This window comes from Ochlerotatus camptorhynchus, unplaced genomic scaffold (assembly GCF_037179485.1).
Source record: "Ochlerotatus camptorhynchus isolate MF236.1 unplaced genomic scaffold, CSIRO-AGI_Acam_v1.1 ptg000182l, whole genome shotgun sequence".
Classification (NCBI taxonomy): domain Eukaryota; kingdom Metazoa; phylum Arthropoda; class Insecta; order Diptera; family Culicidae; genus Ochlerotatus; species Ochlerotatus camptorhynchus.
The window spans coordinates 2,713,136-2,726,463 of record NW_027040672.1 but is presented as its reverse complement, the minus strand read 5'-3'; the positions used below and the strand labels follow the sequence as shown (position 1 = coordinate 2,726,463).

At 35.7% G+C, this 13,328-nt stretch overlaps 1 protein-coding gene across 1 annotated transcript in view; it reads right to left on the bottom strand.

The window, feature by feature from the left end:
- The window catches only part of LOC135702010 (uncharacterized), a 40,056-nt gene extending 35,960 nt beyond the window's left edge, over nt 1–4,096 (bottom strand). Inside the window, exons 1-6 of the mRNA XM_065222957.1 lie at nt 3,791–4,096; nt 3,159–3,307; nt 1,783–2,593; nt 1,546–1,704; nt 1,270–1,482; nt 952–1,209 (exon numbers count right to left, since the gene is read on the bottom strand). Of these exons, the coding sequence (XP_065079029.1) occupies nt 952–1,209; nt 1,270–1,482; nt 1,546–1,704; nt 1,783–2,262 (1,110 nt within the window). The 5' untranslated portion in view covers nt 2,263–2,593; nt 3,159–3,307; nt 3,791–4,096. The remainder of the gene's footprint in view (nt 1–951; nt 1,210–1,269; nt 1,483–1,545; nt 1,705–1,782; nt 2,594–3,158; nt 3,308–3,790) is intronic.
- Between the last annotated feature and the right edge of the window lie 9,232 nt (nt 4,097–13,328).

Below are 13,328 nucleotides of genomic sequence, written 5' to 3'. Positions count from 1 at the left end.
TTATTGATAACTATCATTCCTGAGGCTCGCCCCGTTGTAGCAGCAGTTTGATTTTGGTATTTATCTGATTGAGATGTGATTGCAAAGCTCGAATACGTTCACGGCATTCCTGAATAGTTGAGTCCCATGTACCGATGTCAATTTGTGATGCAGACAGTCAGTGTTATATGTAGCCGACAAGCAGGAGAAATGCAAAGTTGTTTATAGTAAAATTGCAGGCCATATATGCATTGAGCAGTTGATGTAGAGTTGATGAAATATTAGATTTGGATAGAATGTTAGTAGGATAAAGGAGCACAATGTATAGAAATAAAAAGAAGACAAAATTATATTTAAGACACATATAACTCTCAACCTGATCCGAAGAAAATGAAATGTAATGAATAATAATCCGTGACATTTAGATGCGTGCTAACCGTGCATAATGAACGAATAGGTTTAACGATCCGTATTCCAAACAAATAAGAATTGTTTATTGTGTTGTTTACTACAGATGCAATTTATTGTATCCCTTAAGTTGAATGCATTGAATATAATTATGATTAGAATGGAATGTAGTGACAAAAATGCTTTTATATTTTGTATCAAATGGCTCCATAGCAAAGGTAGAACTGTGATGTTAAAACGTTTATTCCATTTCATGGTGTTGAAGGTTACCCCAATGAAATTAGACGGTAAATTTCAAAAATCAAACTGTCATCCAACGATAGATTCCGGTCAAGAGTAACATAAGCTTCAATTTTCAAAAAAGTAATAATGAGCCACCAAGTTTGCATAGTACCGAGGGAGTCGCGGCAATTAGGAAAGGAATAAAAATGCTATGTATTTAATTTCTGGCTCATTAGAGTGTTTGGAAACAGATTTGTACTGGTTCTCGAAAACGTGTAGCAAAATTGAAGTGTGGTAAATTGCGTCGTATTGAAAAAAAGAATGATGCACAAAGTCACTTACCTGTTCATTCTTATCACTATCGCATGACTGATGTAGTGGTGATAAAATATTCCGAAGCTGCTGCTCTTCTTGCACAATACGTTGCCGTATTGTTTGCATTTCACTTTGACACTCGTCGATTTGTACTAACGCTTTGTCCAAGTTTTGCGTGGTTTGGAACACATCTCTGTTAAGCTTATCGAGATCTTCAATAACAGTACGTCCACTATGCACTATGTTAGGGTTATCGGAGTATACGACTTCCGAATGGAAATGGACCTGTTGGTTCGAAACAGAATGGATGTTAGTTGAACTAGGTAAACTGCTGTCGTTAAATACCTGTAATTTCTCAAGTGACATATTGACTTTGATTTTTTGTGCCGAAATGTCAGCAAGCATTTGTTCAAGAATTCTCAGTTGATCACGTAATGGTTTATTTTTCAGTTCTGGAGAGTTTAGAGAATGGTAACCGCCTTGTATCCATTCTCTTACACTCTTTATTTTGTGCTCAAACTGCTGCCACTCTTCTGTAGTTTCATGTAGGAACAAATTCTGCAAACCCAAATAAACAAAGACATTATGATTTTGTCATATAAAATTTGATCATTGTCTTACCCTTTCGAATAGGACGGTTTCGATGTCGATTTTGAGTGTCTCGGCTTCGTGTAATTTATTTTTCAAATATCCGGTCGAACATACTTCGTTTATTTTATCGAATTCGTGATTCATTTCGCTTAAGTTTTGCGATACATCAGTCAGACTAGATACTGCGCTCTTTAGTATGGAAAGGAGGGAGAAAAAAATTAAGCGATTGTTGACGAAATTTATTCAGCTAGCATGTAAACAACTTACCGCATAATCTTGGCGAGCTAATTGGGCTTCTTGGAGTGAATTGAGTTGCAGTTTTCGATTCAAAAGTGTGCGCAGTTTAACTGACCAGTCGACAACCAGTTGATAAACTCTCATGAAATTAGCCCAGTTTCCGAGAATTTGGTCAACCGTCTGGTTCTTTTCCTCAACAAGCTGAATTGTTTTTGTGAGTTCAAAGGATATTTGATCCACATCAGCTTGCATCGCTCTCTGATCATTGCTGTCCGAACAGTTTTTGATTATTTCACTACCATTGTACACTAGTTGTTCATACGCTAGCCGTACATCCTTACAATCGTGTATTAGTTGGACTAGTTTTGTCTTTAATTCACTGGGATCGATGTTGTGATTACTCATGGTCAGTTCTGCATTTTCTATCCAGGTTTTGATTTTATCATACACTACAAAGTAGTCTGTTCGGACTTCCTTGGCTTTTCGGTATTTGCAGTTGTATTCTTCCATGGTGTCAGAAATGTTGGCAAGCAATGCTTCCAATGCTTTTCTTTTCTCCTCTAAATCAACAGGAATGAACTCCTGAGTAGCTAAATACTTGTCGTCTATGTGCTTAGAAATTTGAATTGCTTGATCTGAGTACTCATTTGCCTTTGATTTGCACGATAGTAGCTTCTTTTCTGTTTGGAATAACCGTTCATCAAAAGGATTTATTTCCTTAAGATTTGCCAACAACGCTTGAGCAGATGCAGTAAGGGTTGAAATTTGCTCGGAGAAATGCTGCAAGTCTTCTATTTTCTGTCTTATGTGTCGTTGTTTTATTTTCAAATTTTCAGCCAACCTACAAAAAGAAATGGATAAAATAAAAATAGCACGCTGGTTATATGACTATCTTGAATTATCGAACGGATGCGCCCTAATAACCCACTGTAGATTGTGAATGACGATGAGAGATGAGCAATATTTCACGGCCAGCGAAATTTTAAATTTAACCGATGACGTCAGTTGTTTTTAATGCGGCGACACCCCGACCTCGACTCCGTCAGTGTTTATTGCCAATAAACCGTGGCTTTGCGGATGCTATAAATGCACAAATTAGACTCGCGGTCGATCAGGAAACACAAGTTGGTTTTTAAGGCGATATTATATGGCGCTTAATTTGTCTTTAGTAAAGAATTCTCTATCTTTGTACTGTAATACTGTATGTCTAGACGGCGACTAAAGCTGAGTACAGGATTTCTCAGCATCATTGCCCAACACGAATGAATTAACGTAAACCGAGAGAGGAGAATGGCTGAGATAGTGAATAATGAGCGAATGAACTTATGCGCTTTTTTCAAGCGCCGTCGTGCTCAATGTTAATCACGTTCTTTTGCCGGTTAGCGAATTCGAACAGAAATACTCACCTAGAGTCGATTTGATTCAAATGGTTTAATTTTTCCTCCAATGTATGCGGTGACAGTTGTTGTTCCCTTAGAGCTTCGATCAAAGTTTTAGCTAATGAATTAGCTTTTCCGTTCAACTGACCAAGGACGGATTTGTCATCTAACAAATTCTGAAAAGAAGAGACACATTCATATCATGTCAGACGTTTTGCCAGACCAGAAATAGTTTCATGAGCAACAAGCAAAACTCAAAGCAAGCAGATTGAAATCTTCTCAGAATGAAGTCATACATATTTATACGCTCTCTGCTTTTCGTTGAGTTTTGTTTGTTTTGCGTGGTAGTGGCAACGTGTTTTCTTGTTTTGGTCATTTTTCGCTGAACGCTGCTTGGATTTAAATCAAAATTTTAACTCGGAAGATCAGCAGATATCGTTAACTGACATCATAGCTGTTCGTTCGTCTTGAATATATGCATGTGTATGGACCGTGACATCATCGTGAGCACATTTGCATAAGAAAACGATTTCAGCGCAACGTTATGGACGAGATGACCTATACGGTCATCGACAGTTGATGATGTCAGTGTCTAGTTTCAACAATGTCGTCAACCTTTATTTTTATTCGCATGTTCGTTTGAGCCAATTTGTACATACCTGGACTAATAGATTCTTAGACAACAGATTCTCTTTCGATTGCACGGTTAAATCCAAATTCTTGTCCTTCTCCAGCAAATTATTCGACTTTGTTTCCAGCTCTTGGAGAATATCTTCCAATTGAACCCACTGTTCCCGCAATTGAATCAAATTTTCGTGTAGATTTTCCAAAAGACTTGTCTCACTAGTCCAACTGGCGTTTAGTTCGATACTTTCCTTATTAATTTTATCACTCTCAATCTGGTGGGCTTTTTCGATAATGTGACTAGATATATCATTAAGAGCATCCAGTTCGTGTTGGTTCGCCTGAAAATAATAAAAGTAATATTAATAATAATTATTATAATTGTATGATATGCTTGCAATAGCGAGCGAAAGCGCACAGAAAAATTCGGTTCGTGTTATCCTCTAGGAGTCGAAAGAACGAATGTGGTATTTTTAGGAAATATTTGCCAGTGAACTTCAGATCTTCCGTGTATTTTTGCTCCCTCTTTTCTCTCTCTTCACCGTTGTAAGATACTATAGATCGTTTAGTCATTGATGCCGGTTGCATATATAAAGTATATCAACGTGATTTTTCAATTCATCACGTGTTTTGTGGCTTTTGTATAACGTTATATGATGTTCAAAAAAATAATCCTAAGAACGTTTTGTCCGAAGGAGGTTAGATTTCCCTGCCGTGGATTTCGTCTAAGTGTCTCTGCTTAAAGGTCCACACCTCCAGCCCTTCATACAGTGGAATAGTGACGTTGCATGGTTTGATCTTGCTTTAGAGGAGCCATACGTCATGGTTGGTTGTCTTTATTAATAAGATTTTCAGCCAGACACTGGTTCATCTCCGGCCGTACGTTATGACTAGTCTAGCACTGATAGTGGATTTTTATTACGTGCATATATACGTTATTTGATGTTAAAAAAAAACATTACATAATCTACTGATTTGCACCTTGCATAATCTATTGATTTGTTTTTTTTTCTATTCCGTTCTCAGCCTTTTTTTTAATTTTGGCTTTATATATTCTCAATTTGAATTATGCAATAACAAGTTTCAAGAATACACAAACCCTCTGGTAACACTGGTAAATTATGGAACCAACCATTTTAAAATACGACCATGGTCATAATGAGTGCCCATGACAACACTATGTAGGTGTGATCCTCCTGTGTCACCTTGGAATTGAAATTAAAAGAAATCATTCAAGAAATTTGTTAAAAAATAAATGTAAATTACGAGTTAAATTTTGAATAAGGTTGGTTTGAAATAAACGAAGTCTCTCGTATCCGTTCTTTTGGTTCAGGGGATTTCAATCTTATTTTTTCAGGCAGCACTTTTTGATAAACAAATCATGGACGGAGACATGGAAGACAAAATTTTGTGAAAACAGTAGGAAAGTCACTTGACCATACACACTTCGAAAACATCATGTAAGTTTAACTCTCCTAAGACTGACACATGTAAGAGATGACCACAATTATGTCGGTTAGTATTTTTACATTACGTAAATCGAAGCAAAATTCTAATTTTAGTCGTTCAAGTTTAGTGACATGTAAAATTATAATGAAACGTATTTTCAGCTGCCCACGGAATGTCCCGTCTAATGGCTATAGGAAAAGCGATCTACATTACAGATTTAACCAAATCCGCAATTTGGTGTAGGCAAATTCTTGCATAACATGTGAACAGATCCAATAAACCAAATGTGAACAATGACTTTAAACGTCGATGATTCGTGGAATAAAGCTCATTCAGGCAAATCGATAGTAGCATCTGGTAAAGTAAATATCGTTTACCAGATGCTTATGTCGATTTACCTGAATGACCGTGAAACTCGACGTTCATTGTTATTGTTTACATATGGCTCATTTCACAGCGCTTGAATTCAGTAGACTTAAAATAAAAGTTAATACAAACAGTAGATTTGGAACGACTGAATTCATTTTCAAACGCATACGCAGTACAGTGCCTTCCGGTTTTTGGCAACACATAATTTTTGTTTTCTTCATTTTCTTGCAAATCAATCCAACACTTAATTCCATTTGTGATATCACTAGACCCCTCTTTAAGGATCCCACCTACTTGGAATTCCATGGGAAATTCTCCAGAATGCTCGAGCATAAATTTGAAAAAAGAATTTTTTGATGAGGTCGTGTTGCCAAAAACGGGAAGGCACTGTATAAGCTTGGCATCAAAGGTGTCAAATATTTGATTAAATAAACATGCTTCGATGCTTCTGTCGCTTTCCGGACAATCCATTCGTATGTCTTTTTTAAACATATGTATAGCGTTGTCGACAGTACATCTTGTAGTGCAGTCTTAAATAGCACACTCAAAATGGTTATGATTTGTATGCAACTGAACATGTTTAGTATTAAATCTATGTTTTCGGAAGTCACATGACAAGCGTTACAATTTAACATCATTTTTCATACGATTGTTACCTCACTTCACATTAAGGAACCGCTCACGATCATGACAGCGTTGAAGTTTACGCTTGCGTTGGGCCAGCGTTCGTTCGTGTCATTTTACACCGTAAAAAAAAAGCTCGCAAAATTTTGATAAGGCATTCAAATAATTTGTCAAAAAGTAATATTGTGAGGTTAATGAAGGAAAGTTGCAATTATATCCCGCTTCTTTTATGTGCGTCTTGTGAAACGTAAAAATAAGTTAATTTTCGATTGACGTCATTTAATATTAAGTCTGTTTTTCAATTATTTCTCATTTAATAATCATAGTTTTTTAGTAGGTCTTTACCCGACATGACCTACACAATTAAAAACAGTAGTGTAAATTTCCGTTACTATGATGTAAATTAATGGAGCGTCATCACACTAGTTTACATTATAGATCGTGTAAATTTAAGAGACATATAATGAAATATTCCATATATTTCATGCAAGTTTGTAAGCAACATTTCTTGCAAGTTGCTAGTTTATTTGAAAATGCATGAATGTTTGTTCTGTATATACCTAGTAAAAGAATAAATAGTATTTTATTATTAAAAAAATCTTCATTTTCCAAATATTCTACTTTTTTATCACAGACAGGGGTAGTTTTTTTTTGTTTCTAGGGCTATATAATTTCGATATATTTTACTTAGTAAAAATTTTGACTTATGTTGGTCTTCCTTCATAGAAAAAAAAACAATTTGAAATGTTTTGAATCCTGAAGTAAAAACATTAGAAAAAACAAAGAATTAGAAAACTCACGGTCATATACCGTAAAGCCTCGATATTCAGTGCATGGATCGATTTTTTTTGCGGTTGCGTGATATGTTGTTTATCGTCAGCTTCGGCAGCGTTGCTGCGTTACGCCATTTACAAATGGAGGCTGCGGCGTGACGGTGTGGGCTAACGTGAGCCTTTTTACAACTCACTAAAACTCAATTTAATTCAAAAATTGGGTAGAAAATGGGTTCAAGAGATTATTTAAATATTATAAATTTGGAAACCGGAATATTACTAAGAATTTGAGATAGATGACATATTTTACATGATGTCACAACGTATTTTGCCTATTTGTTTATAATTGTTGTACTATAAGTGATAAAATAAATTAACCCCTAAATATTATTGCAGATTTGGATAATGCGTTAAATTTCCTATAAGAACCGATATGATTCCTATCCTATTATTTTGAGCTACTCAAACCATAAACTCAAATCGGTCGTCTCTCTCTGTTCTCTCGATATTTATAGCAAGCGAGCACGTGATTGGTTGATTGCGGCCTAAAAGTTTCATTAATGTTCAATAGTTTACTAATAATAAATTACTATATTCTTTATAGGGAAAATGGCTCTAATGCTGGCCTATAGATCTAGGATTGGGCCCATCGCTAAAAATCTGCTATTTATCAATGTTATCTAGATGAACGCGTCATTGGGACGGTACTAATGGATATTTTGATCGCTATTGAAAATTTATTCAATTACTGATTTTATGTATGGGCCCAAAATAGAGGCATTTAGTCCGAAATTACATCCATTTCCCCTATCAAACAAATCTTACATCAATTCTCACTCAAAGGGTGTGAAGAGAATTTAAATCCATCCATAACACAATTTCGTTAAACAGTATAGTCCACTAAGACGTAGTCCTTCGTCAAAAAATTTGGGCAGGACCGTAAGTCAGAGTAGCTCCGTAGTAAAGGAACAATTTTCCAAGGTTTATGCATCAACATTAAAAACTTAGTGTCAAAAACATGAAAGATATGTGTCCAATTTATGGATCATACCTATATTTTTTAGTGAGCAAACTTGATTTGGATCAATTTCTTTAGTTTACGGTTCGATGTTGAACGTTTTATGGGTCATTTAAAATATGTTTATGGGTAATTCGTTGAAGCTGCTCATTCTTTAGCAATCTACAATTGTGTGCTAAAATGTACAAAAAATATGGATCATATTAATGGAGTATTTTCCATTTTTTTTAATGGATCGTTGTATTAATTCTAACGGTGCATACTTAAGGGGAAGATTACCGCACTCAAAATAAAAAAAAAATATTTTCGGCACGTTTTTATTTCTCTAAAAACATTAGAAAAATTATCAAAAATCCAAGAAAATCAGTTTCTTCCTTAGATTCTTGAAAAAATTTACATGCAAAAATAGTTTTTCTATCTCATCATGAAAAAATATTGGACTCTCAGCAAAACCGAAAAGTTGATGTTTAGTGGTTTTTTGAGTCCAACTGTATGCCATGATAAATTACAAAAAAAAAAATATTTTTGCACGTGAATTTTTATTAAAAAACACGAAAAAATGTGATTTTTTTAGATTTTTTAAAAAAATTTCCCAATAATTTTATAAAAATCGAAACTCTATTTTTTCGGAGCGGTATGTTTCCCCTTAAGACTGTCAAAGATGGAATTCACGGCGGTTTGGCAAACATAGGTAGCGTTTGCAATATGTGAAGAAATAACCTTTTAAACGGTATTTTAGAAAACGGATCAACAAAACCCGAGATACATAATTTGGAAAGAAAGTGTCGGCTTCATTTTCAGAGTGGTGTTCGAATAGTTAACATTACGAATAGAAAACGATTTAAAAAAATACTTACTCGCAACGTTTGTGATAGCATTTTGACGTGATCTATGCGTGCCGTAAGGGAAGGTAGATTCATCAGAGATTCGTCAAGTTTATTCTTACGAAGACAGGAAACCACTTTTCCATGCTGTGTTTTGTATTGTTCCAGTAGATTCTTGTTTAACAGTACGTCGTTTTGATGAATTGCGATATTATTTGAAACCTCAGCGAGACGTGTCTTATACAATTGGAGTTGTGATAAACATTTTTCCTGATCATTCTCTGTGAGTGTGCTCCAGAATAAATCCGCTTGCTCCTGAATTCCGTGGAATAACAAATTTCTTATCGTTGCCTCGGTTTCCACAATCTTTTCCAGCTCCAGTAAATCTTGATTCACCGAACTGATATCAAACTTAAAAGCATGAGTTTTTTCTAGACGCTTTTCGGACACATTGAGCCACTTATCAATTTGGTTAAGACTTTCGTGATAGGCACATCGGTAGCGATGATTTTGTTGAAGGTACGTTTCACGGCTGTCCAGTTCATTTGGAACAGTATTTTGGTACTGCTGAGCTTCATAAATTTTTGTTTGGAGATGTGTTGGTAATTTGGGGTCAGATTGTATTTTGTTTTTAAGATCCTCAAGTTGATTAAGTTTGGCTCGTGCCTGGATATTCAATTTCTCATGAGAGGCTATGAGATCAGCTGAATCCTTCAGACTTTCACTGTACAATGGACGAGATTCGATAATGTCATTATTTTGGCGGAACCAATCTATCAACGTAGAATATTCCTTGAAAAGTGTATTGTGGTAGATGCGTTGCTTCTGGTATTTGTCTTGTTCTATAATCACATTCCGCTTGATGGAATCCATCTGAGTTTGCAGAGAATGTAGTTGATCCATTATATTATGGCGATCGAGGTCTGTCCCTTCGTTTGCTATCAAGCGTCCTTTATCCGACGTAGAGACAAGCATTACATTACAACTTTCGATGTGGTGTAATATGCTGTCGTACTTTCTTAACCGCTCATCAATTTCTGGTGAGAAATTATCAACTTCGTTAAATTCGGAGTTGATTTTTGCTATTGCTTTGACGACTTCGTTGACAGCACCAATGAATTGTTCTCTCATGTTCAGCATTGATTTTAGTCTTCTCAATTGCTCTTCAATCGTCATAATCATTTCTTCCAGTTTGGATGAATTCTCGCGCAGTTGTGGTATATTGGTCAGGAGTATTGTATTCAAGTCAAGACGTCTCTCTTTCAAATCACCCAGAATTGTTTCGTATGCCATTAGAAAATCTTGTATGCACTCAATTTTACTGGCAACTGGTTTGTTCATGTCACGTATCTGGTTTTGTACTTTAACCAAAAATTCTTCACATCTTTTTATTTTGTCTAACGCATGTTCGTACTCTTCAATATGGCTATTTAGTTTTTCTAGTTTGCTTGCTAATATGCTATGGAGGGTATTCCATTTCTCATGCGCTGTTCTTATTTGAACAGTGATATTATTTTTGTCAACTTCGTTCAATGTAGGGGTAATGGCATTTTTATATTCATCGAGCTCTTTCAAACAAAGCTTCATAGCTTTACATTCATCGAATGTCTTAGTCAATCTATTAAGTTGATCCTTGAGAATGTCCAAGCTGGAGATTCTGACGTTCAACGATGCAATTGGTTCAGCTTCAGTTAACCAAGTATTGATTGTTTCCTTTCTACGCTCGAATTCAACACGTTTTAGATGTTCTCGTTCCATGAATGCAATTTTCCTTGCACAAGTTTCAATCAAATCCCTCAATTTATTCTTGATACTCTCAACATCATTTGACAACTTTGCTTGTCCTTCTTCATTACATTCTTTCATGATTTCATTTACTTGCTTGATAACATCCTTGAATGCGTTTTCTTCGAACTCCCGAATTGTTAGATCATGTCGCTTGCATAGGTTAATCTCAGAGAGTACGTTCGACGCTAATAGTGGAAGTTGGTCAGAAATTTTGTTGATATCATTCAACTTGGTTTTTATCCACGTACGTGTCATTTCAAAGTTGTTTTGCATATTTCTACGGCAAAGGATATCATCCGAGATTTTCTCGATTTCTTGACGAATGCTGTTATGAAGCGAGTTAAGTTCTTTGCAAAGTTTCTTAATATCTGTTTCCAATAGTTGCTTTTCAGCTGGTTCTAAATCATTTTGAATGTTTGAATACCTTTTTCCAACAGTGTCCATAAATGACTGTCTATTCTCCGTTTCCTTCAGTAAGCTTTTGAATAGCTGCTGTTGTGCTTCAACTGATTTTGTGTCAAAGCCTAGCGTGTATGGTACATTCATGAACTCATTCTTTGCACTTAACCATTGCCGAACCGAGTCAACTTCAGCAACTATCTTCGTGAACTCTTTATTTGTAGAATCAATCATTTCAAACTTTCTGTTCAATCTTTTGCTTATATCATTGTATCTTCGGTCAATCGATTTCATTTGTTCAGTCACTTGTTGTGCATCCAAGTTGCTGACAAGATCAATAACATGCATAGCTTGTTTCTTATAGTTTTCCATTGTGTCGCAATCGTCTTCGAGTATCTTTTGAATATTTGCGACTTTATCAAGTCTCTGTTTGCAGTTCAAACCGCTTCCCTTCTCAAGATTGTTGATTTGGTTGATCATTGCATCCAACCAATGCTGTGTATCTTCATAGCTTTTTTTGTATCTATCAATACTTGACTGACTGCCAGATTTACTGTCGATTACTTGTTTGAGACGTATTGCAAGATCATCCAGCTTATCGACCAGTGTATGGTCGTCTTTTTCGAGTATTTCATCTTTCTTTATAATGATGTTTCTTAATAATTCATTCATTTGCTTCAGTTCTTGTTCTGCTGCCTCCGATCGGAACTTGGACGGTTTAGATGACCATTCGTTAATTATTGCTGTTTGTTTTTCAATCCATTGCTCCAATTCAACTCGGTGTTTATGTTGTCGTTCACAATCATTGACGGCTGATATAAGATCTGCTATCCATGATTGGACCTATTTGGAATAGAAAGAAAATATGAGTCGTTATTTTAACATTAAGAGGAGTGATATTTTCTAAACGACTTACCTCATCAATAAGATCTTCCAAACGTGCACGCACCATTAGCTCCTTCTCAGGAATTACTTGATGGGCACTATCGATGGGTGAACTTGGTCGACTGATGCTTGCAGTTGCTGCTTCACAAGCCTGCACAGCATGAACTAATCTACTTTTTTCAACTTGCAGTTTGTTGTGATAGTTTTGGGCGCATTCAAGCTGCGTTTTAACTCCACCATAATCTACTGCTCTGATCTTCTTCTTTTCTTCAACTTCGGGCTCAAGCTCATCAAGATTTCTTTTGATATCATCAAGCGTATCCTCGTACTCTTGGAATTTGTGTAACGAATCATGTAGACGATTTTTAATTTGCACCGATGTGTTCAGCAGGGAATCGTAGCTTTCCTGAATGTTTTTCATCTGATTTTCTATTCTTTTTTTGATTTCTGGTGAATGCACCACATATCGTTCTATTTGATTTTGTGCTTTGACATTAAAATCATCAATATTCACTTGATAACGTTGGATTTCATTCAGAAGCTTCTCGTGCTGTTCAATTTGTTCCAATGTTTGTTCACGGTTATGGATGTACAAGGAATTATGTGCCATAAGTTGGAAGGAAATTTGAAGTAACCACTTTTCTATTTCTTGTAAATTTTGATAATATGTCATTTGATCCTGAAGTTCCATTTCCAAATTTTGGATTAGATACATGCATTTTTCCTTCAACTTGGTGTTTCTTTTTTGCATATTTAAAATTTTATCGCTTTCTGTAGCACATTTACTCGAGTCAAACAGATTGGCAGCTTCTTGTTGGATGCTATCTAGATCAGATTGCTTAAATGTTACTTCCGTAAGGATGTGCTTAACCCTCTCTAGTAGCATTTTAAGTTCACCCATTTCTCCGTGTGTTTCCGGTAATGTTTCAAATGCACCTTCAGTGGCATTCAACCAATCTGCGATCCGTTTCTTCAGTTCTTCGTACAGTTCCAAGCGATTATATTTAGAATTTAAGTTGTTCAAGGTAGCACTTATATTCATGACAATGGCATCAAGCTCATCGCGTTGCTCGGATATTGTTTGGAACATATCTGTTTGCTTATCCTCCGAATACAGGTACGATGATTTTGTGAAGGAATCTTGTAACATTTCAAACAATTTTTGACCTTGAGGAACGGTGTTTGAAAGAGCTTGTATGCTATAGATCTTCTTTTTGGTATTCACTATGTCGTCGGATGTCATATATTGCGAGTCATTGATTGCTCGTTTTGCTTCATCAATCCACTTTTGCAGTTCATCTTTGTAATAAATAAATTCCGTATGGCTTACAACATTCTTCTCCAATTTCGAAATTAATCCTGTAAAATAGAAATGACGGATTTAGATATCGGTCAAGCATAAAGAAGATCTGCATACATTAAACAGAAAATTTGACTGGGTAAA